Genomic DNA, 25,928 nt, shown 5'->3' with positions numbered 1-25,928 from the left:
TATGCGCACGCTGGCATTCCATGCGTCCTGCTGTCGATCTGCTGTGGTGTCCACCGAAAAATACTTCTCTTCAGCTCAGCCAGAAGATTCTGGCAGTGATTCTTGCTCGTACGCGGGAAAAAAACATTCCCACGCATCCTGCTATCTGCTGCAGTGTCTGTCGCAAGCATCTGTACGCAAGCATCTGCACGCAAGCGGTAACTTGTGCCAGTAATGCACAACCGCCAAATCAGCAGCCAACAAGCAAAAGCCACATTGATTAAGGCTGTGTTCCAATTCTTCGACAGCACGTAGATAGTCTACGCAGACTGCTTAGAAGACCGCACCGAGCCCATGCTGTCCGAGAATCGGAACACGTTTAGAGAGCTTTTACGCGATATTGCGCCACCTTGCGTTGAGAAAAAAAAACTAGAAAAAACAAACGTAACAGCTGTAATTACTACCTTGTTTCGTGTTGAAATCAAAACCAAATGCTTTTTACGCACATTGAGCGTCTGGGAAAGCGTCTGCTTGTGTGCAGACGGCCATTCTGGCGAGATATGATCTATCTGAGCTAGAGTGTACTAGAAGTGTTGAGTGGCATGACCGCACCTCGACGCCTGATCCCTTCCGCGTTGCCCGCAGTGGCAGCGCTACAGTCGAATGCAGGAACTGCTATGCGCTTCGGCTCCTCCGAAGCGCATGGCAGTTCTTTCACTATAAAAGTCTTTCAATATAAAGTTCACAAACTTCGCGATAACCGGACGACATTTGTTTGGTGAAAGACTGCCTATACGATGTGCCCGTTCGATTAACCAGAGGGAAGTGATGGTTATCACTTGGTTTAGAATTGTAGTCAATTTAGTTTGAGTTTGTTGCCAGGTTTCTTTTGAGTCAGGCAACCCATAAAACAACAAGTTGACACGGCGTGAACGGTTTTCGAGTTCATCAATGCGCGACTGCAAAAGAGCATTTTGTGTGGCTAAAGAACCAGCAGTGGACTGCAATTCCGAAATTTGCGCACCAAGGTCATCCACAGCACTAGATGTTTCCTCCAGGGCGTTCAGTCTTTGTTGTATGTTCGAGACATTCGTTTCAATAGTCTTTTGCCCGGTTTTAATACTTTTGATGTCTGCCACAATCTCAGCCTGAAATTTAGAACTTTGGAGCGAGCGGGCATGAACATCCCTCAGTAACCAGAAAAGAACGTCCATCTATTCGGGTTGTCAGGCAAGCTTTCAATGTCAAGAAGTGCTTCTGAGCGAGTAGTGGGACCGCGGTTGGATTCAATGTCACCGCAGCACAGTAATATTACCGCCATAGAAAAACACTCCGACAAAGTTTCACGCAACACCCGTGGGCACGGGAACAGCAGGGTACAACGGTCATCGGTTTTTCTCGCATACAGCGAAAAGTGGTTACACACCTGCATGATGAAAAGTTGCCGATTAGGAGCCGCTCTGAAGGTGCTGCTCCCTTGCCCACTGAAGAGTGCGTTGGCGTGCCAGCTGCTTAAATCCTCAAGAGCTGATGATGCAGTCGTCCATTGGCCTGCCCGGAGGAAGGCGAGTTCGGTAGGTGAGTGTCGTTCATGGGCGATCACGCAACAGGTTCGCGCAATTGACACAGCACCCAGCTTGTCATTCGATGGGGTCGCTATCGGCAGCGCGCAACTGATGCCGGGAGATGCGCTGAACACAGGCGACAGCCACGAAACGAGCATAGCAGGCAGGATCTTCAGAGATGCCGACTCAACCAGTGACAATCCTGTAAAGGTACCGCCAAAAGTGATCCCTTCACACGTGCCAGCTGTGCTGGTAGTAGATTAAAACAGAATGAGAGACTTTATCAAATACTTTTGAGAAATCTAGAAATATGCAGTCTGCAAAAGATGAGCGATCAAGATAGGCATGCATATGGTGTGTAAATGATGTTAATTGCGTTTTGCATTAATACGATTTGTGAATTCCGTGCTGAGACTGCGTGACAAAGAAGTTCAATTCGAGATAGTTGGCAAGATTAGAAAATAATACATGCTCGAGAAGATTACATGGAATGCTGGTGAGTGAAATGGGTCGGTAATTAAACGGAGAATGCTTGTTACCTGATTTAGGAAGTTGAATCACCTTCCCTATCTTCCATTCAGCCGGGATGGAACCTGTGTCAAGTGATTGTCGAAAGATTTTGGTAATTATGATGAAATTGTAAACACTCGTGCTGTTCAGAAACTTCGGGCTGATTGTGTCGCAACCAGGGGGAGAAGAAATTTTTAATTTATTGATCAGGCATTCTACGGCACTCCGATCAATTATTATCGGATGCATTGGGGACGGATTACGACACTGCGTGATCGATGGTAAAACAATGGTCAATGATGAAAAATTCTAACAAAAACATCTTTAAGGACAGAAGCACACTTTTCAGGGGCTATAACGTTTCGGGCGACACAAGGAAGGTCTTGCACCCATACATACTTTCCTGGCTACAATGGTCGCATTTCCCAAACCGCATGATGTCTGTTGAAGTTGCGTGCTTGCTTTCCCCTCGCTTCCTTATCCTTCTTTCGCGCTTAGGAAATAGGAGGCCACTTTGGAATGAGAGCTTCGTCAATTTCGGGATGCGTCGTCTTTAGACGTCTGCCCATCATAAGTTGAGCCGGGCTGTAGCCTGTTACTCCAGGAGTGTTTCGATATGCCATCAGAGCCAGATAGATGTCTTTTGATTTCAGAAAAATATCTTTGAGCATACGTACCATCCGCTCAACTTCTCCAATTGCTTGTGGGTAGCGCGGACTTGAGGTAATGTGGCGAGAAACCGTACGCTTTGCTGAAGTCCCTGAAAGCTTCCGATGCAAATTGCGGTTCATTGTCGGAGACGACCACTGAGGGGACTCCGAAACGAGCAAAGCAGCTCTTTTTTTATTAAATTATGTAAGGAGAGGTTGGTGCCAATGCGTGGCGCCGGCTACTTCTCATTTCTTGCACAAAAGTCAACATCGCACATTCAGTAGCAAACACAAGGCTATACATAGCACAACACTTACACAATGAGTTCACGTTTTTCCGCACTGAGTGTCCTCACCACACAGAAATGAGTCCAAACTGCGGAGAGCTGTGTCCGCACCACACTGAGTTTGTAAAAAAAACAACAAAAGAAATGCACGCAAGTAATCACGCCAATTTAAGTGTTCACACAAAAACGTGAAAGTTCAATAAAACGTCTAAGGTGATTTTGTCACTTAAATACTGACATGTTTTCAGAAAGATTTTCCCAAAAATATTGTGGTGAAGCAGGAAAATACTGTTTTGAAACATACCGCGGTTAACATTTGTTTTTGTTTAGTACTTTTGAGCTATTTCTGATTCCTCTAGAAAGTGAACTACTGCACGTGCTGCAGTGGCTTGTAGCTTTCCTTTTGGCCATGGACCCAAGATTTTTGCAATTGATGGAGGTCATTTATCTAAAGAATTGAGTTTTTGAAAAAGGTTCTTTCGAGGTACGTCATGATTTTTACAATGCAGAAGATTAGGCTCCACGTCTTCTTGAGCTTCTCCACATGAGCAGGTGGGAGTGCCAGCTCTCCTTCTTCTATACAGGAAAGCCTTCGTGTACGCTGTACCAAGTCGAAGCCTATGGATGACTGTTTCTATCGATCGGCTAACCTTTAACGGAATATTCAATCCTATACCAGGATCAATGTTATACAACGGAGAGTTTTGCGCACCATTTTCGAACCAGGTTTCCTTAGACAGTTGACAGCTCATCTTATGTACAAGGCAGCGTGCATCGCTCATCGATATATTATTTTCTTCATGTGCTGCACGTGCAATGTGATCAGCTATGTCGTTTCCTGTGATTCCACAGTGGCTTGGCACGCACTCGAACATTATAGTGTGGTTTAAATCTTTTGCTATAGCGTACGTCCTCTGTATTTCATATGCGAGCTCACTAGCTTTGTTTCCCAAGCTGATTCCTTTTAAAGAAACTAATGAGGACTGTGAGTCACTGATAACTACCCATCGAAGTGGACCTGGCTGTAAACATATGAAGCGTAAAGCACAGAGTATCGCATAGAGTTCTGTCGTTGTGGATGTTCTGAAATGGCTGAGTTTAAAAGCTTTTTTTCGCTTGGTATGCAGGTACAAAGAATGCCGACGTAGAGCTTTGATTCAGACATGATCCGTCGGTGTACACGTGAATATAGTCTTCATAGTTAGTATAAATGTGTGTTAAAGTTAATTGCTTTATTGCGATTATGGGCAGATCGTTCTTACAATTTATTCCCGGAATCGAAGTTGTAATATCTGGGATAGAGAGTCGCCATGGTGGGTGGGATGCACATGGAGGCCAGTATTCGTGCGTAGGCAGTAAACTCTTGAATTCTACTATATTTTTACGCATTCTTGCAACTGATCTCTCCTGAATAGCTCAGTGTAGGGCATGATTAGTGTGTTGAGTTGCCAACCAAAGATAATGCCGGCAAGTTTCCGTAAATCTCATAGCATGGAAAGTCGGTTGACGAGACTCCGCAATTACTAAAGCACTGGCAGACGCTCGCGGTACACCAAGACATATACAGAGGCTCCTGGCCAACAATCTTTGAATCCTCTCCTCTAAGTTACATGATATCTCATGTAAAACCGGGGCAGAGTAAGCTATTATTTGTCGAATTATTGCTGAATGTACACGCAATAAAGAAGAACATGAACTACCCCATCTCACTCCGGTCAGTCGCCGTAATATATTGATTAGGGAGTTGAATTTGTCCTCTAATGATTTTATCTGTGGTGCCCAAGACAGACGTCTGTCTAAAATAACCCCTAAAAATTTGTGCTGCCGCACAAGTTGTAAGCGCTGAGAGTCTATCTGAAGTTTGAATTTCTTAAGGCATTTCCTTGTGAACGGAAGTACAGACGTTTTCTCATGGGAAAGGATCATGCCTCTGCTCTTAAAAAAGCCATTGATTATTGGCAGCCCATCCTGAAGTTTTTTCTGAACTGCTTGAATGCTCGTGTCTGATGCCCAAATGCACAGATCGTCTGCATATATGGAAAATTTCGAACTAGTAGGTAAGATATGGGATATTTCAGCCATAACGCAATTAAATAAAAATTGGCTTAGTACGCTACCCTGTGGGACTCCTTGACTAACTTCATGCTCTTTACTTTTACCGTCAGCCGTGTCAATGAAGATTTTCCTGTCTCTTAGAAATTCTGCAATCCATCTTAGTGTCTGCCTACTATTCCCAACTGAATTAAACCGTGTAGTACATGAGCGTGGCTGGTTGTGTCAAATGCTCGCTTTATATCTAAAAATACTGCAACGACGATTCTTCCACAGCTCCTCTCATGTTCTACATAAATTACAATGTCTAGAAAGGCATCCATGGTGCAGCGGCGTTTACGAAAGCCTGCCATATTTTCTGGAAGCACGTTCGTACATTCCACCCACAACTGAAGTCTAGCGTCTATCATCTTTTCCATAAGTTTACAAAGACAGCTAGTCAGGCTGACAGGACGGAAGGAATCTATGGATAAAGGCGTTTTTACGGGTTTGAGAATTGGGACCACTCTTGCAACTTTCCAGAAGGGTGGAAGGTACTCGTTGTCCATGCATTATTTATTATCTTAAACAAAGTATATGTGGCCACAGGACCCAGGTTTTTTAATGCTGCATTTGTTATCCCATCAGGACCAGCTGCTGTCCTCTGTCGGCACACTACAAGAGCATTATTTAATTCTTGCAGTGAAAACGAATGATCTAGGTCATCATGATGTGTTTTGAGAGAAAAAGTAATCAATGCTTTAATATCCCCAACAGACTTAATGTATTCAGGCGTGTGCCCGGCTGCACTAGGTCGTGTAATATGCTGACAAAATTCGTCCGCAACGGTTGTTTTCGGTACATTCTTCACTAAAGCTAAGGCTCTAAATGGTTGTTGATGTGTTACTGTCCCACTTAAAGAGCGTAGAACATTCCATAATTTTGACTCGGGTGTAAATGGCGTTAGCGAAGTGCAGAAATCCCGCCAGCACTTTTTGCCAAGTCTATCCAGTTGTCGTCTCATGCGGTCATGCGTTCTTTGACAGTCGCGGTAATCTTCAAGTAGACCCGTGCGTCTGTATTTTCTTTCAGCTTTGCGGCGAATGGCCCCAAGTTTTTCGTATTCAGCGTCTACTCCAACGTAACCTTCAGGAATTTTAATGAACTTGGAACACTGATTTAATTTGTTTTTTCTGAGTAAGACTAAGCTGTCAGTGTCAGAAACGGTATCAGCTTGATGTGATATGTGATAACGAAATGCTTGCCAGTTAGTTATCTTTGCTTATGGCTTATATTTAGTAAAGCGTAGTTTTGGATGCTGTATTAGGATAGGTAAATGATAACTACCCACAGTTTCAATGTCTTTTCGCCATGACGCCCCAGATGCAATAAAATGTGAGCAGAGAATGAGGTCTAGGCAACTCGAGTAATTGAAACCCCGTAGGAACGTCACTGAACCGTCATTTAAAAGCGTAATGAACTATCCTGAATTGCTTTTTGTAGGTCCTTTCCGCGACGATCGCAGTACGCACTTGCCCACATGACATTGTGAGCATTGAAATCTCCGCAATATATCACAGCTTTCGTGTACGTCCGGAAAAGTGCTGTCAATGCAGAAAGCGAGATATTTGTGGAAGGCTGGAGATAAACGCTGACTACTGTTATATTTACTTGACCAAATCTAACCTCACATGCTACATATTCTGGATAATCTGATGATGTAGCATTCAACAGTACTGATGGCAGATCTTTTCTCACAGATATCATCGCTCTGCTTGGTCTTGTAGATCTAGAGGACATATACACAATGTAGTTCGATAACCGAAAAGTGATGTCTACCCCGGCCTCTGTAATACATAACACTGGAAAGGAGCTCTGAGCCACAAATTTTCGGAAGTCTGCACACTTAGGGCGAATTCGCATTCCATTGGAAGATCGCGACATTTTGATAACAATTATTCATGTTTTGCCTGCGCAGTGACTGTTGTGGCTAATTCTAACACTACCTGTTCCATCGACAAGATGACTTTGACCTCAGGAAGGTTGTTAGCCTGTGGGATCACGGCTAGTATGGCTTTTAAAGCCGAGAATAACATTGGTATGACAATATGAGCTATCGACACAGAGGAGTTTTCTGGTTGCGTTACACTTACTGGACGCGATGTGCTAGTGCTTTCTCGGATGTTAACCACGTGTTTACTTTTCTCTTGAGGTACCTCCTGAGACTCTTGTCGAGCTTGCTGCTGGCTTGTTGATGTCCCCGCACTTTTCCCTTGCTTTCGTTGTCCTCTTGTAGCTTGCGCGTACGTCACTACATGGTCCTGGCGTTTAGGTGCTTGCGGTCGAGGAGGCCGTGCTGGGTTCATGGTGTTCATGTTGGGCTCAGGCGCGTCATGCTGTTGCGTGCGACCGTAGGTGATGTCATGTTGATATTGAAGAGAAGCCGCCTTGTTCTGTGGGCATCCAGAGAACGACGAAGCGTGGGGCCCCTTGCAATTGTCACACTTAGGTTGTGTTATCGATTTGCAGTCTTTGTTATGGTGGTCTTCGGCACATATTTTGCAGCGCCTTGTTTCTCGGCAATTCTTTGCCAAATGTCCGAACCCCTGACAATTATAGCAGCGTCTTGCTGGGCCCAGATATTCCTCAACTGGATGGCTTGTAAATCCAAGGAATACTTTCTCTGGAAGACGTCTGTCATATCTGAATTGTAAAATCACACTTCTCAGTGGGTGCGATGCTACAGTGCCATTTTTCTTGTCGTATGTAACGAGTCTGGCGTCTAGCCGACATCACTCCTGCCTCTCTTAAATATTCTGTGGGTTGTTCTTCTGTGTACTCTAGAGGCACATGTCTGATTTTGCCTACATTTCGCATGTAAGACTCCGGAATGAATGGCTTCACCAGCAAGCCAGCCACCTGCGCACAAAACAACAAGCTTTTGGCTGAAGCAAGAGCGCTCACGGTGACTGAGAAACTTCCATCTTTGTTCACTCGGAAAGAACGCACTTTCTCTTTAGCAAGTGCAACTATTTCCGAGGCTACAACGTTTGGGTTTACTTTCCAGAAGGTTCTCGTTTCCTCTATTGATCGGAACACTACAGGAATTCCTTCAAATCTACTCTTTTTCTATGTCACTTGAGTGAAAGGATCTGCTTCCTCATCAGATTCAGTATCTTCATCAATAAAGGAGTAGGTCGATGTCCCCTCCGGCATGTTGTCCGTATGCTCTTCCACTCTCACCTTTTTCGCAGAGCTTACTTCGTTCGACATGTCCTCAGATTTCGTCATCGCCTTCAAAACGAGTGTTGGTGCCCTGATGTAAGAAACCATGGTAGAACCAGGTTCACTCACAAGCTCGTTGGTTCCAAAACCACGCCGTGGTAAAGGTGGCCCTTGCCACGCTTGCACATCCTGGCTGGTTCCGTCCACCACGGTGACGGTGAAACGTCGGCGTTCAGTACCGCCACGCCACTTTCTGCTGTCAGGCGTCACAGCTGATGTTGTGCTCAACACTGTAAATAGCTTTTCACGGCTGGAAAAACCTAATTTGCAGGAGCACAGAAAGCAAACAACGTTCTTCTATCACTTCGTCGTCGTCTTAATGACGGCTATCACCGCTTGAGATTATGTTTGAGCCAGGCTGACCACCTCCGGGTAACGAGTGAAGTAACCCATAAGGATAACATATTCTTTAGCTGTGTGCGCAAGAGACACACTTAAATTCCAGGAACACCAATTTTCTACGTCGTTACGTAATATTCAGAAGGGCCGCAATGACGCACACTGTAAAAAAAAAAAAACATTGTCAAAATGACGGTGAATATACCGGCAGCTCTATTTCCAAGCTTATAGCCATCAAAATGAGGACAGGCCGTAATTTTCAAATGACTGCATAATTTTATCACGATGTGTTTCGCATCATTTTAAAATACAAGCAAACCGTCAATTTTATAACATTTGCGTCAAAATAACTAAAGGTTGTCATTTGCAAATGACGGTATTCTCCCATTATATTGACGTTTTATTTAGTGAACTTCATACACAACTAAACTGTCAATTGACAGCCTTTGACCGTCAGAAGTTGTCAATTTTAGACTAATGTAATTACTAATTAGTGTCATTTAACGTCTCTTTGTCAATTAAAACTATTATTAGACCATCAATGTAGCATTTTCTTTTTGAGGTGACAGCAGGCACTGAATGCATTGTCGATAATGGCTCATTAGAAGTTTATTCTGTGTCATTATGAAGTGTAGTGTAGTCTACATCACCATGCCACTGTCATTCGACATGGGTAGCACTGCATAAAATATGCAACGAAAGCTTTTGTGAATACTTGCACAATTATTATTCAAAGTATTTTAAAAAAGCTGAGCACCCTTCGAGCTGCCCCGTTGACTCTCCCTTTACCACAGCGTGTAGTTGGGATGATCTGCCCCTTGTACCCGGGAATGAAAATAGAATGATAAAACAAATCTAGGCTCCATAAACTGTGCAAAAATACATACTTGGCCTTCAGAATTGAAACGCCGGAAATGTGTCAACTGCACTAACTTGTGTGATACAGACACTGCATTATGAAATAAAGAACACCAGACAAAAATTTTGTGCAGCAAATGTAATGGTTTTTGTCATTAGCTGAAAATAGGGGAACATATATAACAGAAAACATTATTACATTACAGTATTGCGAAAAAGTTGTGCTTGTTAAAAAAGGCTAAATATTCAGCATATTGCAACTTTTTGCCAAGGCAAAAAAATAGAGATAAAGTGAGTAACCTATCAGAGTCTTGAAGTAGTAGCGCCTTGACATTAACAAAAACACTGTATCATTATAATTGATCAAACAAGCAATATCATATAAATTATTTAGTGTGACACAGTATCACTTGAGTGCCTAAAGCTTGAAGTGCCATCTACTAGGCAACACAAAGTTCTTTTGCAAAATGTAACGGCTCGATAACTACTACTCGCAATCACATATACCTTCACAATTCTTTTTTAGCATGATCGGAGATGGTCGAAAATTGACCGGGTACGCATGATAAGAAATGACCTAATACATTTGACGTGGCCACCAAAATGGTTGTGACACTTGGCTTATAATGACCCAGGTGTTACCCTTAGATAAACACATAACACATGTCAGTGGAAATAGCTTTACAGATATTGCACAAGAAATAAAATGAAACAACGTTGAGCAGCAACAAATTATCATATGCCTCTTGAAAAAGACATCCTTATTAGGAAAGAAAATAGGAATACAGAATGTAGTTCAAGTTTGCTGCCATAGGCACAATGTTATGAGACAAGCCATTCATGCGTTGAATGGCACAATTTAAAGGTGAACGTATTCGACAGAAATCTGTCTGGCTGGGTCTTCAAAGCTAAAATGGCTGGTGAACCTAATTATTCTTATAAATGGAAAAACACTGAATTTTTGCATTTAGAGGTAGCCTCATTCTCAAATTTTAAGTGCATCCTGCCTGTAATACCTTAGTGGAGCAGGTTGGAACGGCCTGAAGTCCCTCTTACCTTCTGCAAATAACACAGTGTACAGATCAAGTCAGGCCATAGAAAATCAATATTTTGGTTGGAAACTTCATGATCATGCATTGTCGCTTGAGACGGCCTTTCCACAAGCGTGCTTGTATTCTTGAAGGCTGCAGCCTTGAAGAAGACAAGTTTACTTGTCGAAACGTTTTCTCCAGTGACACTCCACGTTCTCAAATTTTCCATCTTTATCTTTCCAAGAACTTTCGCCTTAAATAACAAGCTAAGCTACACAAGTCAGGTTTTGAGCAAAAAATTTGTATATGACCTACTCACCAATGACAGCTAGATGAGGTGTTGCTGGCATCCTCTCCAGGCTCTCTTCACCTGCATGCTGGGAATTCAAAAGCAAAAATTCAGTTAAACTCGGGAGAAAAATTGTAATAACCAGACACATATCTTAAGCAGACATCATAACCAAACTTCTAAGGGCCGCCTTGCATTGTTTAACATAAGCAGCTGATAACGCAGTTCATATTACAAGCCTACACACTGTTCAAAAGAAGAAATAACACGACAAAATAAAAGATATAAAAAAGACGGCATTTCGACTTCCATAAAAGCCTTCTTCACAATGAGGCCAAGAAACTGGCTTGGGTGCATGGGGAGAGTTGGCCTGGACATCAAATTTGAGGTAGTAGTTTAGAAGACATAATTCAGGATCTGGTCTGTCTTTACAAATGGAATACACGTGTAACCAGAAATGGTAAAACAAGTAGTATAAATAAAAAAAAAGTTGTGAGATATTGAGTACATACCTCGCTTGGCAGAGTGAAAGTTGCAGTGACATCCATGACCAAATGTGCTTGAAGTTGACCCGTCTACGCCACAAGGTGACAGTTGACCCTTCAGACTAGGCCTGTGAACCAAAGACGATTGATGCTATTAGCAGTCAGTCAATGATGTCTATTAGACAGTTGCATGGAGTAACTTGCATACAAACTTGCAAGCACGTGACACATCTCCTAGAGTCGTCCTAAACCTACTGCGTTTTAAGTGCAGTGCTTGCACATGTCGATAACACTGCACTTAACTCCAGTTTGTCAATTTTTACAAAGTGATATCTGCTGCTTTCATAAGCAGTAACTTTTCTTTTAAATAATTCAGTCAGCCCACCCGCATGATTGCTCTTGGTACAATGTTCCTCAAAATACACTCTGTTTTTTCCTATCTTGGTCTTTTTCCGCGACGTATATAGGCTGCTGTATGCATTTACAAGCTATGGTAACTTTCGATTTCGAATCGCGAATCAGGGTAGAATTGCCCGATCGCAATCAGATAACAACGTCTGCCTCTTATGCCGGCTAGCGGTCGAGAACCAGAGTAAGAAATTGCGGAAGAGCTGCAGTTTTCAGCCGCAGTACTAGACAAAAAAAAAAAACTATTTCTGGTTGACGTATAATTTTACAAATTCGCGGCTGTATCGTCCACATTATTTAGTTCCTCAGAAAAGTGATGATCATCATGGGCTTATAGCGCAGGTATTATAACAAACAGATGAAAAGGAAGAACAAAAAGTGCTTACGAAACATCTTCATAAGGTACTCTCAATGTATTCAGCGGTACATAAGATGATAACGCGCTCGGCCAATCGATTCCGGTCCTTGCACCATTAACCACTTTCAATCGCGATCGAAAGTGCGCGATAAGTGCAATAAACACGCGCTAATGCTCCTTGTACGCTCACGTTTTCTTTTCTGTTTTTTTTTTCACAGAAAAAGGACCTTTCTTTTTTTTATTATTAGACACAAGCTGATGCCTGAATATCGCTGCACGTGGTTCAGCCGCCTCGGCGTGAAAGCACCCCCCATGGCGGCGGTGTCGGGCTAACTCCAACGATGCATGCACGTCGCTCGAATGCATACTGCAAATAGAGAATTCGTACAGACGCACGAAAGAAGTCATCTCCACAACCCGCGAAAACTAGCGCTTGCTTCTTCGCTACTGGCAAACTAGGTGACGTATTAAAACCATGGACAGCCGAAGGATGTAGGCAGACGAAAGAAGTCGAAAGCACACTCACCTTGATCCTAAGTTTAGGCTGGAGCGTCGAGAAGAGCGCACGTTGCACGGGCCCTTGGTCTTTCTAGTGCACCACGCAAGAAATAAGACAAAATGGCGCGCCAAGCCGCAGGCTGCTTACCGACACGAAAAAACAACCGCACAAAGGCCGAATAAACGCAAAGGAACAGGTTGGTGGTGGTGGTAGAGGTTCGGTGAAGAAAGGAAAAAGACACCCATTTCTGCAGCCCTTAAGTTAGCACGACGCAGCGTCTAAACAGGTTGGCAACGCATGCACCAGCTCGTTCGGCTGTCCCTCTCTCTCTCTGGCCCAGCAGCGGCGGCTTCCTTTCCACTGTCTCGTGGAGGGGTGACCTAAAAGGAGTGAGAGAGTGAATGAAGTGTCACATGACGTGTGGTAGCCAACCGAAGTGCACTAGAGGCCTTTCTCCCTTTCTGTCTCTCATCCCTGCTTCTCTCCGCTCGCTAATTTTTCTTATGGTTCCGAAAAACAATCTGAAATGCTTTTATTTTCCAACGGAATTTTTGGGGCTACTTCAGGCGAAAAGCTGCAAAGTACAGCTTGAATGTGCCTGAAGGCCCTCACATGGCAGCAGTAACACTAAAACCAGCATACATACAGATGTCTTGCATATATCCAAATATAATACACCATTTTAATTGAAACTAGAAATTTGCAACATGCTGAATAACACTAGTGATTTCCTACGAACACATGGTACATAAAAATAACATAAAAATTTAATACATATGTGAGAAGAAATGTGACAATACATGGTGATACATCAGAAACAATAGTATTTACAACTCTAAGAAAAGCACTGCTCTAAATATGATTAGAGGCACAATATGATGATACTTGTATATTGAAACACTGAGCGCGAAGTACATACAACAGAAAATGTGAAAATGTAATAACGATGTTTTTTATATGTTAATTCCGATTTAAAAATTATTCTCTAATTTGTTTGCGAGTCAAAGTATTTGGATTAAATCTTTTCCCTTCCACTTCATTTAACAACGAAGGTAGGCTATGCCGTAGTGACTGCATAAGATAATTTGTGCGTCTGAATTGTACTAACCACCTCTCTTGGCTACGAGTGCGTGAGTCACTTTTTTGTATTCGAGTCGTGACGTATGTTTTAAGAAGAATTTGATATTGTTGGAGCCGAAACACAAGGAATATAAAAGTCGGTATTCGTAAAGATTCGTTGTACGTATCAAATGACGGCGGAGCCCCCTTCCTCTGCGTTTGACGCCAACGACTCGTCAAAATTGATGAAGAGATGGTTGTCTAAATGACGGCCCCGTTTCGCAGTGCAGTAGCATCATCTGTTGGTGTGGCCATTATAGTTGATCAGGGCGTAGCATGTACACATTTACCACTACAAACATCCTTTGAGGCAGTGGCTGTTCGGGCAGTTCTTTTGAACAAACCTGACACCATCTGCTCTTTTACATACCTCCACAACAGCGAATTCCAGTCACTGATAGATGCACTACCGGAACCTTATGTGGTCATTGGGGACTTGAATGCACATAATGGTCTATGGGGCGACTCTCGCTCCGATTCACGATGTCGCCTAATCGAACAGTTTCTCAGTTCTTCGAGTACGTGTCTCTTGAATAGAAAAAAAAACCTACTTTAGCCATGCCAGTAAAACCTACTTATGCATAAATCTCAGCATTGACTCCCCATCGCTTGTACCCCTGCTTCAATGGAAAGTGATCAACAATGATTTTGAAAGTGCCCATTTTCCGATCATTTTAAGTATGCCAATAGAGGTCTTCCACATGTTCCCAGATGGCAGACAGACAAGGCGGACTGGGAAAAGTTCAGAGAAACTATTCGCTTAAGCAGGTCAGACATATGTCAATTGAGTATAAATGCAGCTGTAGAATTTTCGACAGCACTTCTTATTGATGCTTCAACAAAGTGTATCCCACAAACCGGATGGTCAACCATGTGATACGTCCCTTGTTGGAACAGCGAGTGTCGAAATGCATGTAGAAATCAAAATAAAGCTTGGAAGCTGCTTCGAGACTGTCCGACAGCGTAGAATCTTTCAAATTTTAGAAACATAAAGTCTCAAGACGGGAGGACGCGCCGACAGGCCAGAAGTAAAAGTTGACACACCTTTATATCATACATCAATTCATACACCCAGGAGGCTAAATTCTGGAACATGGTTAGGAGAATCGCAGGAAGACAAGTATATTCACTTCCTTTCGTAAACACACAAGGTGACAACTTGCAAAATCAAGCAAACTTCCTCGACGCACACTTCGAACAAATGTTCAGTTCATGACACTATAGTGAAGCCTTCTAAAGATACAAAACAAGAATTGAGAAGCAGAAACTAGAACACAAATGTACAATACACGAAGCATAACACCAAGCTGTCAGCTTAGCTTAGCTGCAAACATCACTAAACTCCTGCATTCATTCCGCCCCAGGTACTGATCGTGTGGTGTATCAAATGTTGAAAAACCTAGCATTCGAAGCACAAGAAACCGTACTTTGCTTGCACAATTCTATCTGGTTTTTAGGCGCTATCCCCACTACCTGGAAAGAGGCCATAATTATTCCCATTTTGAAAGAATGCAAGGAACCTTCCTCAGTTTCAAGTTACAGGCCGTTTGCATTTACAAGCTGCTTGTGAAAACTTTTCGAAAAAAATGATAAACTGCCGATTTGTGTATTTTCTTGAAACAAACAACTTGCTCGACCTATTTCAGTGCGGATTTCGAGAGGGTAGATTCATCACCGACCACCTTGTTCTGTCGAGGCTCAGATCAGAGACGCTTTCATCTACAAACAATATTTTCTCTTTGTGCCCCACGCTATGGAAAAAGCTTACGATACAACACGGCGCTGTGGACTACTAAGAGACCTGTCCCACCTTGGCGCACGTGGCCGAATGTTTACCATAATTGAAAGTTACTTGTCAAATCGGACATTCCGTGCCCGAGTGGGCAGTGTTCTCTCCAAAGCATTTGTCGAAGAAAGAGGAGTGCCGAAAAGTGGTGTACTTAGCTGCACAATTTTTATTATGAAAGCGAATTCTTTGCGCTTGTCCATCGCTCAAGTTAAAACCAAGCTGCACGTCATCGACATATGTGCACTAAAATGTAACTTGTAATCTGGCCATGTGGAAGCGGCAGGTTCAGCTCAGTTTGAACAAAGTCCGACTGTATGCACAGAAGAGCATGTGTGTCTTGTTATTCACGAAGAAAGGCATCCATTCCGAACGCGATATTCCACTCTTTGGGCAACGTCTTTCCCTTAATACCGAACACACATTCTTAGGCCTGATCTTGGACACCAAGCTAACCTTCATACCACACATCAAGTATCTAAAAAACAAGTGCATAAAAGCCCTGATTGTTCTAAAAGTGTTGTCACGCACTACGTGGGGAAGCGACAATAAGTGTTGATGATATTTTACAAGCCTCATAGTATTCGCTTAGATTATAGGACAATAGCATTTCAGTTTGCGACATCTATTGCTCTTAAAATGTTTGACCCTGCTGATCATCTAGGCATCCGCCTCTCTACGGGTTCTTTTCGCTCAAGCTCCATGAAAATCGGACTAATGGTCGCTCCACCAACAGAGATGTTACATGTCTTTTAAATATTATCTTAATGTAAATGCAGACAAGGAGCATCCCTCCCATTCTACAATTATAGATATGTCAAGCCTTGCTGTGTTTGAGAAACGACCTTCTATGAGACAGCCGTACTCACTCCGTGTGAAGAGCCTAGCGAAGCAAAATGGTGTGCCACTAGAACACCTTTTGATGGCTCCTGCAGTATGCCTGCCACCGCGACAGTGGCATGCGACAGATTGCGACGTGTCTTTCTTGGAGGTTACGTAGCATGCACCAATTGTACATATTCAGACACACATCCTAGAACCAGAACAGAAATACACATGTCCTGAGTTCTTTACGGATGCTTCACAAACCAACACTTCTTTCTAGTACGTAGCCGTTGGCGCATCCTTTTTGGAAGCCGGCGTTCTGCATCTTGATACAAGCATTTTCACTGGCGAAGCTTATGCGATACTTGCGGCTGTTAAACACATTAAACAAATAAAAGTACACAAAGCAATAACATACACAGATTCCCCAAGTGTAGTAAAAGCTCTGAAAACTCTTAAAAAGCAGAAAACCTCTGTTCTTGTATCACTTTATCCGCTCCTATGCACAGCCTATTCATCCAAGCAGCATGTTGTAGCCTGTTAGGTACCAAGACACCACGAAATACAAGGCAACCTTCTGGTGGACCAGCTAGCTGTATCCGCGAACAAAGCCGCTACCAAATACATTGATACCAATTTCTGCACTCGACGTGAAACTCTTTCTAAAATGAAAGGTCAGGGGTTATGGGCAGAGCACATGGGACACACAAACACAGGTAATAAGTTGCATGTCATCAAGCCGCAACTTTGCCATTGGCCGCCAGTATTAAAATCACGCCACAGAGAAGTAATATTACAAGGTTAGGAAGAGGACAGACATACACTACCTATGATTTCTTTTTCTGGTGGCGCTCCTCTTTGTGTGATAGATGTGGAGAAGTGCTCACCGTACTTCACTTTCTCATCCAGTGTAAAGAATAAGACACGCTAAAAACAACACTTTCCATTACCCTACCGACAACAGATAGCACTTTATTCTGCAATGTTCCTCGGTAGGGAACCACGTTTTACACATAAATCGTTTTTAGCTTTTTTTAGAGAACTTCGCACAGTTCATATCATATAAAAGGGCATTCCATAGCATGACCTCTCCAGAGAGGATTCCGCTGTGGTGGCTACTCTCAACAAAGCACTTACCTCACAGCGCTTGGACGCAAGGCTGTGAACTATCGAGGCACCTGTGCTAATGCCATACATGCCCACCATGGCTTTTATTATCACGAACTTTCGTCACCTATCAACACCACACACTTTTCACGGCATGGTCACGATTTTATTGCTGCTATATTTTTACCCGCCTTAGCGCGAGGAATTTTAAGGCCATTATACAGTCGCTAATAACAATTATTGCCCACATCTCTTGTCCCATTAACTGGCGCTCTTTGGCCATCAAATGGCCAAAATACACTGGATATCATCCTCACCACCAATATTCGATCATCGTAGTCAATGATGAATTCAAGGTAAAGGAATGTTCGTATGGCGACCCCGCTAGCGTTATCTGTGCACTCGTGCGGCGTGATACGTTCGTCTGGTCCCCACTCGCGCTGTCCCGCATTGCTCGGCTGGGCTGCCCCCGACCGGAGTCCACGCACCCGCGGCGGTCGACAGTGGAGCGTGAAGAAATCCTATCAGCCTGCGGGTGCTGGGAGACGACGCAGTGATTTACATTATTTAAGGTGTAATTTACAGCTGGCGGTGCCGCAGAACACGGCCAGACGATACGGTAAACGTGCGTGAGCTTACATCGTCCAACCGTACTCGAGCAAGGCTACTTTTGCTGCCAGGATTTCACTATACACTGAAAGTGATTCGAAAATTTTCGTCACCCTCGTCGATTTGGCACAAACTGTTGCAGCAGAACCGCCTATAGAACAGACGCGCACCCTGGAGACCCGTACTGTTTTGCAAGTTTATGTCATTGTATGGTTTTCCGTTGTTCGGTTCTTTCTTCCGAGTACAAAAAGTACGCTGGAAATTCTCGTCTGCTGAACGGCATCTTTCGCAGACGGCGCTGCTGCCGTGAAGTCGAGTCTTGTGGTTCACACGCTCGTCTGTCCCGTAACGGGGCGTGAAACTGGGGCTGTATTTGACGTAACTTTCATTCCTCCATCATGGTGCCAGTGCCTCCTGAGCCGAAGATGCCATAAGGCTCGTTTTAATATGTAAGAAACTTATATGGTTTCAACACTAGCTGGTGGCCCGGCAGCTTATTGAGCAACTCAGCAAGCACCTGGTTGAGCGTCTACAGCTGTAACATTTTGCAAAGCCGTGTTGGCGTGGTGCAAGTCTATACCACTATGATGTCAAAGGAAAGTACGTTCTGGCCTAGCCATATATTTTTCATTTTCTTTGCAATTCTGAGCCGCATGGAGCGCCTAAAATCACAGTGGTATAATGAGTCCAGTGTGCGGTATTATCATGTTCGTTGGCAGGATTTTGTCTCAGGGGGCGGGAGGGGGGCAAACAAGTGTTGTGCCGTGGCGCCGAAAGGGGAGAGTGCGGGCATACCTTAAGTAGGGCAAATGTTGGTGTGTAATGAGCGGGTCAAGTGCTCGTTTTACACTTGCCTGCTGACGCCCGTGCATGATGTGATCGATATTCTGAGAAGTCTTCAAATCTTTAGCCTGCTTTACCGAGAGGTCACTTTTTATTGCGCCTAGAAAAAAAAAGTAGAATTTCGGTATTTGATTTGCAACGCGCGAGGCTTTAGGCAGCAAAAATTCCAAAATCTCGCGTAACATTTGAGTAAACATAGTATAACTTAAATGTCCCAGTCACTAAATTTAATGGGTCCAATGGATGTTCCACTTGGGAGCAATGGGAGCCAAAGGGCGCCTAGTGGAGTTCAACTGGGATGTATATGGTGGCCAAGTGGAAGTACATGCGGCAATAGGACGGTGCAGTTGGACTGTCCATGCATTGGCTCCAAACATTCTAACCACCTCTGTCTATGCGATTTTACCTGTTGCCATAATGAGAGGTTCTAGTTTGTAATAATAGAGGCCCAATGAAGTTCAATGGACCCTATACCGCAATGGGGTATGTCCAATTGAACTCCCTAATTACAGGAGATACATGAAATTTTATCAGCAATTCTAAATGCGAGTGGTATTGCTAGTCATTGTGTGTATTCACAGTGATGCCACTTTTTAAACGCTATATCGAAATATTTCATGCGTGTGAGCCAAACAAGATTCAATGTAGTGTTTCAGCTCGCAATCCCAAAGCTTAGAACGCGGTCACTTAATCATCCTTGGCTTAAGACTGCATTATATTAGGTTTGCTTACAATACTAATCAAGAATATTTTTAAGCTGAAGCTATTATTAAAATCTGGACACGCCAATCACGTATCCGTTGTGAAAATGCAGCAATTGAAGTACAAGTACACACTTGAACCGCGATTTCAGCTGTATACAGTGTTAGAATGTACCCACAACGTCTTGCTCTCATACAAAGGAATGTGGTTCACTGCCAGTGCACACTTGATGTCACGTGTTTCATTTATAATCTGTCACTACCTCTAATTAATACTGTTTTGAATCGAGAATGATTTCTTTAAATGTTTACGAAACAAGAATTATGCAAGAGACAAAAATTATATTGAAGGAAAAAAGAACTTTAATACAAGACACACTAGATGAAGGCGAAATCTTCATCTTTTTCCGAACGTTCGGATCAGGGGTTGTCAATATCACTTTGCGAGCTCTTTACTGACGAATTTAGACTTGGTCTATCTGCCCTTTTTGTGTCACTGTCAGCGTCGTCACATGAAAGACGCAGGCTTGTGCTGGTGTCCTAGAAGAAAATAAGGTTTATATTTAAACTTCTGCGCTAACTTGGCGAAAAAAGTACAATGATAATAAACGGCAACTTGGCATGGCGGACTATAATCGATTGCAGCCAGGGCTTGAATTGTGGTAAAAAAAGTGATTGTAAAACACTGCGCAACGATTTCAGTCATTGAGCACCATGCCGCTTGATTTGAATAACCACCGATGTGATCAACAGGGCCCTAATCAAGGAAAGCACCCGATCGAAACTACCCGTCCATGTTTAAAAATAATCAGACATACGGTATGCGAGCAAGCCCGTGAAGCGGTCTTTGGTAGCAGGAACTGCGATTTAGGATTTAAGTAAGTCTTGTAGTGTCCTCTCTTCCTCTTCTTCGGACGGTGCTCTATCGCAACGCCTCGTAGCAACTACTGCCACGGCTTACTTGACTACACGACGCAAAGGACAGAAAACCAGTATGTTGTAGTAAGGCGGTAAGTTAGGCCAGTTGGTTAGGATCCATCGTGAACTTTCTTACAGCGCAACACCAGAAAAAAATACAGGACAGGGAAGGAGTAGAACAGAAAGAAAAGACGGCGCTGACTCACAACTGTTGTTTATTGGAAAAAAAAATGGGGTCAAAAGTATATATAGGTCCCGGCAGCCTACATCACAACATGCGCAGAATTCGAGGTGCACCGAGGTATCGTTATCACACTCATGGCAATAAACAAGCTTGGCCTAAAAAACTTAATTCTTTTTCATGCAGTGTGACGGATGGTTCACTAACGCACTTGGTACCCCTAATCTTTATATGATATGCCTCAGCGATTTCTCTAGTTAGCTGGTTAGGATGCTTGAAGATGATGGTGGTTCTCTCGAAAATGGGACGACAACCGCATGACCTGCAATGTTCCGGCAGATGAAGTCGCGCGATCCCTTTAAGAGATAAATCATGCTCCCTTAAACGAACATTCACACATCGTTTCGTTTGTCCCACGTACTCCCTGCCACACGATAATGGAGTTAAATACACAGCTTTCTTTACGCATGCGATGTACTTGTTTTTATGATTCACAGCGCATCTCCCTTTGGCCTGTTTGTTCCTCAGCGCATTATCAACCATCGGGCAAATGCGACCTACCTTATGTTTGGCGGAAAAAAGAACGTCGACACCATACCTTGAGCCTACGTTTTTCAACCCATGCGCCAATTTGTGTACATAAGGGAAAACTGCTCTTTTTCTTTTTCCATCAGAATTTTCTTGAGCTCCTCTGTGTCTCACGAGCTTAACGCTCCGAACCATAGACTCACACACAGACGAAATCACCTTGTCGGGATACCCAGCATTTACTAAGCGTTTTACCTGGTTATTAAAAGCAGTATTCGACACGTGCACACAGGATTTCCTGAGCGACGCATTTAGAATTGTCTTTGCAATCGCTCTCTTCACAATCTTAGAATGGCCAGACTTGTAGTTTAAGATAGGCTTAACTGATCTCGGCTCATATTTCCAACACAAATGATCTTTACCAAAAGTTAGCTTTAGGTCAAGGAACTGTAGCTCGTAATCCTTACTGACTTCGTGGGTGAAGGTGAGGCCTATACCATGCTGACTGAACAATTTAAGAATGTGGTCAATGTCCTTATGGTGAATGTCATTGTGGGAAAAAATTACAAAATCGCCGACGTAACGAAAAACAGCACTGCAGCACTTACTAAGGTGACCTTCCAGCTGCCTGTCAATGTAGCCTAAAATAATGTCACTAATAATAGGGGCCACGCTGGACCCTATGCAGACACCAGACTTTTGTACATAAAGATCCCCCCGCCACGACACAAAGGTACTTTCAAGGTAAAAAGACAAAAGTTCAAGAAATGATTCTAAAGAAATACCGCAACCAACGACGAAAGATTGTTCATCGTTGTCAAACACAATGCAGGCTTTTACGCATTTCATAACCTGGCAATGCAGAAGGGAATAATATAAATTTTCCACGTCAACACTGAAGGCACTACGTAGGCTCATCGAGTTATTTTTGAGGTACTCGCACACAGAATCCGAATTCGGTATGCGGAAAGTGTCAACAATATTCAGGCCTGCTAGGTTCTTTTGCAGAAAACGTGAAATATCTAACTGCCAGCTACCTTTTTCCGAGGCTATGGCCCGGAAAGGCATGTCTTCCTTGTGTGATTTCACCGTAAAGAAAACTTCTAACTCCAGGTTTTTCGCCCTCTTTACGCTGGCTGCCAAACGTTGCAGATTCATTCCTTCTAACAAGGAAAGCGCTCGGTGTTTTACTTCTGTGGCCTTAACACTGACACGCCTGAAATTTTTCTTAACTGCGGCCTCGCTCTTCTGTGAATACGCTTCAGAATTCCTAATGGCAAAGTATCCCTCTTTGTCGGCTACTAGTACATGCAGTTTGTTTTCACAAAGAAAATCAACTAGCGGCCTTAGTGAGTCCGTGCCCCCCCGCGCCTTTCCCGTTCTCGCAATGGTATCAACACTTTTCTTTTTTCCGCCAAACATAAGGTAGGTCGCATTTGCCCGATGGTTGATAATGCGCTGAGGAACAAACAGGCCAAAGGGAGATGCGCTGTGAATCATAAAAACAAGTACATCGCATGCGTAAAGAAAGCTGTGTATTTAACTCCATTATCGTGTGGCAGGGAGTACGTGGGACAAACGAAACGATGTGTGAATGTTCGTTTAAGGGAGCATGATTTATCTCTTAAAGGGATCGCGCGACTTCATCTGCCGGAACATTGCAGGTCATGCGGTTGTCGTCCCATTTTCGAGAGAACCACCATCATCTTCAAGCATCCTAACCAGCTAACTAGAGAAATCGCTGAGGCATATCATATAAAGATTAGGGGTACCAAGTGCGTTAGTGAACCATCCGTCACACTGCATGAAAAAGAATTAAGTTTTTTAGGCCAAGCTTGTTTATTGCCATGAGTGTGATAACGATACCTCGGTGCACCTCGAATTCTGCGCATGTTGTGATGTAGGCTGCCGGGACCTATATATACTTTTGACCCCATTTTTTTTCCAATAAACAACAGTTGTGAGTCAGTGCCGTCTTTTCTTTCTGTTCTACTCCTTCCCTGTCCTGTATTTTTTTCTGGTGTTGCGCTGTAAGAAAGTTCACGATGGAACCAGTATGTTACCTATATGCAGAAATAACCCGCTTCCCGACGGCCGGTGGAGAACTCTCGTCGCTGTTGAAGTCAAAGCGCTACCTTTTGCATGCGTGCGTGCTGTTTCATCATCACCATGCTGTAGAAAAACTGTGTCTACGCACAATAAATTTGACGTTATTTCAGCTGTCGTGTCAGCACTTCGGATGCAGCTGAACCTTGTGGACCCCGTCACATCCAAGAAGTGGGCAGTAGAGTCAGCCGTTTTCGTGGGGATTCCTGGGTTTTTGCCGCATGATCAGCCCCGGTAAAATTGCACGCTCAGCATTCGAAATGCACGTATATTTCTTTAGTACGTGCAACGTTTCAATTGTATTGTGCGTATGTGGCTGAGATCGCTTTTCCGGAAAATCTTTTGCGCGCATATGGTGAGTAGGCTGCAAGGCTCCGTCAGCTTTCGAAATTTCTCATCGCCACATATCCAAGCGTTCTGGTTCACGCAGCGCCTTCAGAAACGACACATGCTCCGTACAGATGCGATACCCCGACTTGCAATTGGGGACAAAACACCTTTTGCGCGTTTCGCCGCACAGCCAGCAACAAGGCCGCTCGTTTTGTGATTTAGAAACGCGTAGCCCTTAGCCTGTGAGCCCTGCTAGTGGATTTTTTGAGCTCAGATTTTGGGGTTCCTTGCACATACGCAGTGTCGGGGCATACCTGCACTGAGAAACAAATTGCGAAGCAGCAGAACAAATGCACTAGGAGTGCTCACCGGCACAGGTCAATGCGTTCCCAAATAAAAAGAAATCCCATGCGCACAAAGTTTTGGGCTGATGTTATTTCGAGCGCAAATGAATACCTGGCACCTCATACAGTTGCGCCAACTAAACTCGCGCGACGGCCCGGCTCTGACACGCTCGCTGGATTTCGTGCGGACCGCTTGTGGCCCCGCGATCTCCGACGACAGCGCAGCTTTGGCCGACTGGGCTCCCCCTACAACATCTCCTGACGTAGACAAGAGCTCTCGCCGAGTGGTGCCCCTTCGTCGCACTCCTGCAACCGTGTCCATCTTTCCTATCTCCTCTTTACTTCCGTCGCTCGCTGTCCCTGCGCCTTGCTTTCTTCTTTCTCTCTCTACGTATACCTTTAATTCCTATTTTTTTAATCCCTCCTTACCCCCATCACTTGTGAGCTACTGTTGAGGTGTCGCACTCTGATGCAGACTCCCTTTTCTTTTCCCTTCAAGTATCACATAAGAAAAAGCGCGACGGCAACTACTCGAACCTCAAGGTCATCGGGGAACACATCTGCCCGCGCTTTCTCCTTGCGCTGAGTGAGGTGGTAGTGGTCAAACATTTATTACGAATAAATGGAGTGTCACCACCTAACTAATACCCCTGTCACACGGGCACCCGCAAACACCGTTTAGCTCCTTCGTCCTTACGAGAAAAAAAATGCGGGCCGTGTCACATGGCAACCCTTACGCAAACGAAGGTAAACGGAGCATCTCGCAAATGACGTTCGACGTTCTCCGTTTGCAGCGGAACGAGGTACTTTCGTTCCCAGTATCAGCAGGTCAGAAAAAAAATTCGAGCTCTAACTTGCTGCAGTGACAACAATAAATACATTTTGGCAATAATAAACGCTCTTTTGTTGCAGTACTCATTCATGACGTGTGTCTCTTTGTCGCGGTGTCGAGGGCATCGTCCATGCGTGTGGTTTTGGTCGTCGCCGTGTTTGCGTGTGCCCGGGAGAGGAATGACTGACAGCGCTGCATCATTTTCCCCTGCTTCAACGGCTGCAGGAATCGGTAATAGGACCAGACCTACATCTAGGGTAACTGGTGCACTCACGAGGGAAGGAAACACAAAAACTTTGGTGCACGGGCTACAAACCCAACTAGTCGCCGAGCACAGCGCAATTGTAAACAAACATAGCGTTAGGCACAAGACACTTAGCAAATGTGTTTTCATTTGAAATAATTTTACTGCTTTGTTTGCTTCAGACGTACTTCATATTGTGTTTTTTGTAAAAACTGCATAAGGAATATTTACAAAAAAAAGCACCTAGAGATGAAATTGGGATCTTTCTGTGAAACTCAAACAGCGCCGGCTGAGCCCCTTCGCAGCAACTATTGCAACCTTGGCATTGCTGCGTGGCACTGTCACAACTCAATCTCCGTTGAACTACCTAGCGGAGCTTTACGTTGACGGAGTATCCTTACACTCCTTACACTCCTTATCTCACTGTGCTAACGGCTTACTCTATGAAGCGACCGGGAAGAGATGTGACGTACTTCACTGGCGCGACCCGCAAAGACGTCCGGTGCAGCGATATATCTTGGGGCAGGTCGTCAAAAAACAAGGGTTTTACCCAAGAAACAGCACAGTGCGACGATCATGGGCTGGTTGTCCGGTGGGATCATGATGATGATGGTAGATTTTAGAGACACAAGGGCAGCTGAGACTGGGAGTGGCGCAAGAGCAACTGAACAGTTTGGAAAAGGGATGGATATTTTAGTGGCACAAGGGCGATGTCCGTCGAATAATACTTCTCTTCAGTTCAGCCTGAACATTCTGGGAGTGATTTTTGCTCATACGCGGGAAAAAGCATGCACACACTGGAATCCAACGCACCCTGCTGCCTGCTGCCATGACTGCCGCGATATACTTTCCTTCAGTTTAGCTAGAAGATCTTGGGGGTC

General features: G+C 44.0%; 1 protein-coding gene across 2 annotated transcripts in view; it reads right to left on the bottom strand.

Moving 5' to 3' along the window:
* The window catches only part of LOC119165508 (uncharacterized), a 48,367-nt gene that overhangs the window by 12,014 nt on the left and 10,425 nt on the right, over positions 1-25,928 (bottom strand). Inside the window, exons 3-7 of one of the 2 annotated variants that reach the window (XM_037417675.2) lie at positions 12,602-12,954; positions 11,337-11,437; positions 10,855-10,912; positions 2,084-2,137; positions 1,406-1,746 (exon numbers count right to left, since the gene is read on the bottom strand). In XM_037417675.2, coding sequence (XP_037273572.1) covers positions 1,406-1,746; positions 2,084-2,137; positions 10,855-10,912; positions 11,337-11,372 — 489 coding nt within the window. In that variant the 5' untranslated portion in view covers positions 11,373-11,437; positions 12,602-12,954. Of the gene's footprint in view, positions 1-1,405; positions 1,747-2,083; positions 8,809-10,854; positions 10,913-11,336; positions 11,438-12,601; positions 12,955-25,928 lie in introns of those variants that run through there. The other variant, XM_075884561.1, reaches the window with a different exon arrangement.

The sequence above is a fragment of the Rhipicephalus microplus genome, unplaced genomic scaffold (genome assembly GCF_043290135.1).
Source record: "Rhipicephalus microplus isolate Deutch F79 unplaced genomic scaffold, USDA_Rmic scaffold_34, whole genome shotgun sequence".
Lineage (NCBI taxonomy): Eukaryota > Metazoa > Arthropoda > Arachnida > Ixodida > Ixodidae > Rhipicephalus > Rhipicephalus microplus.
Note: the sequence above shows the minus strand (reverse complement) of the source record. Positions and strands in the feature narration are given on the sequence as shown.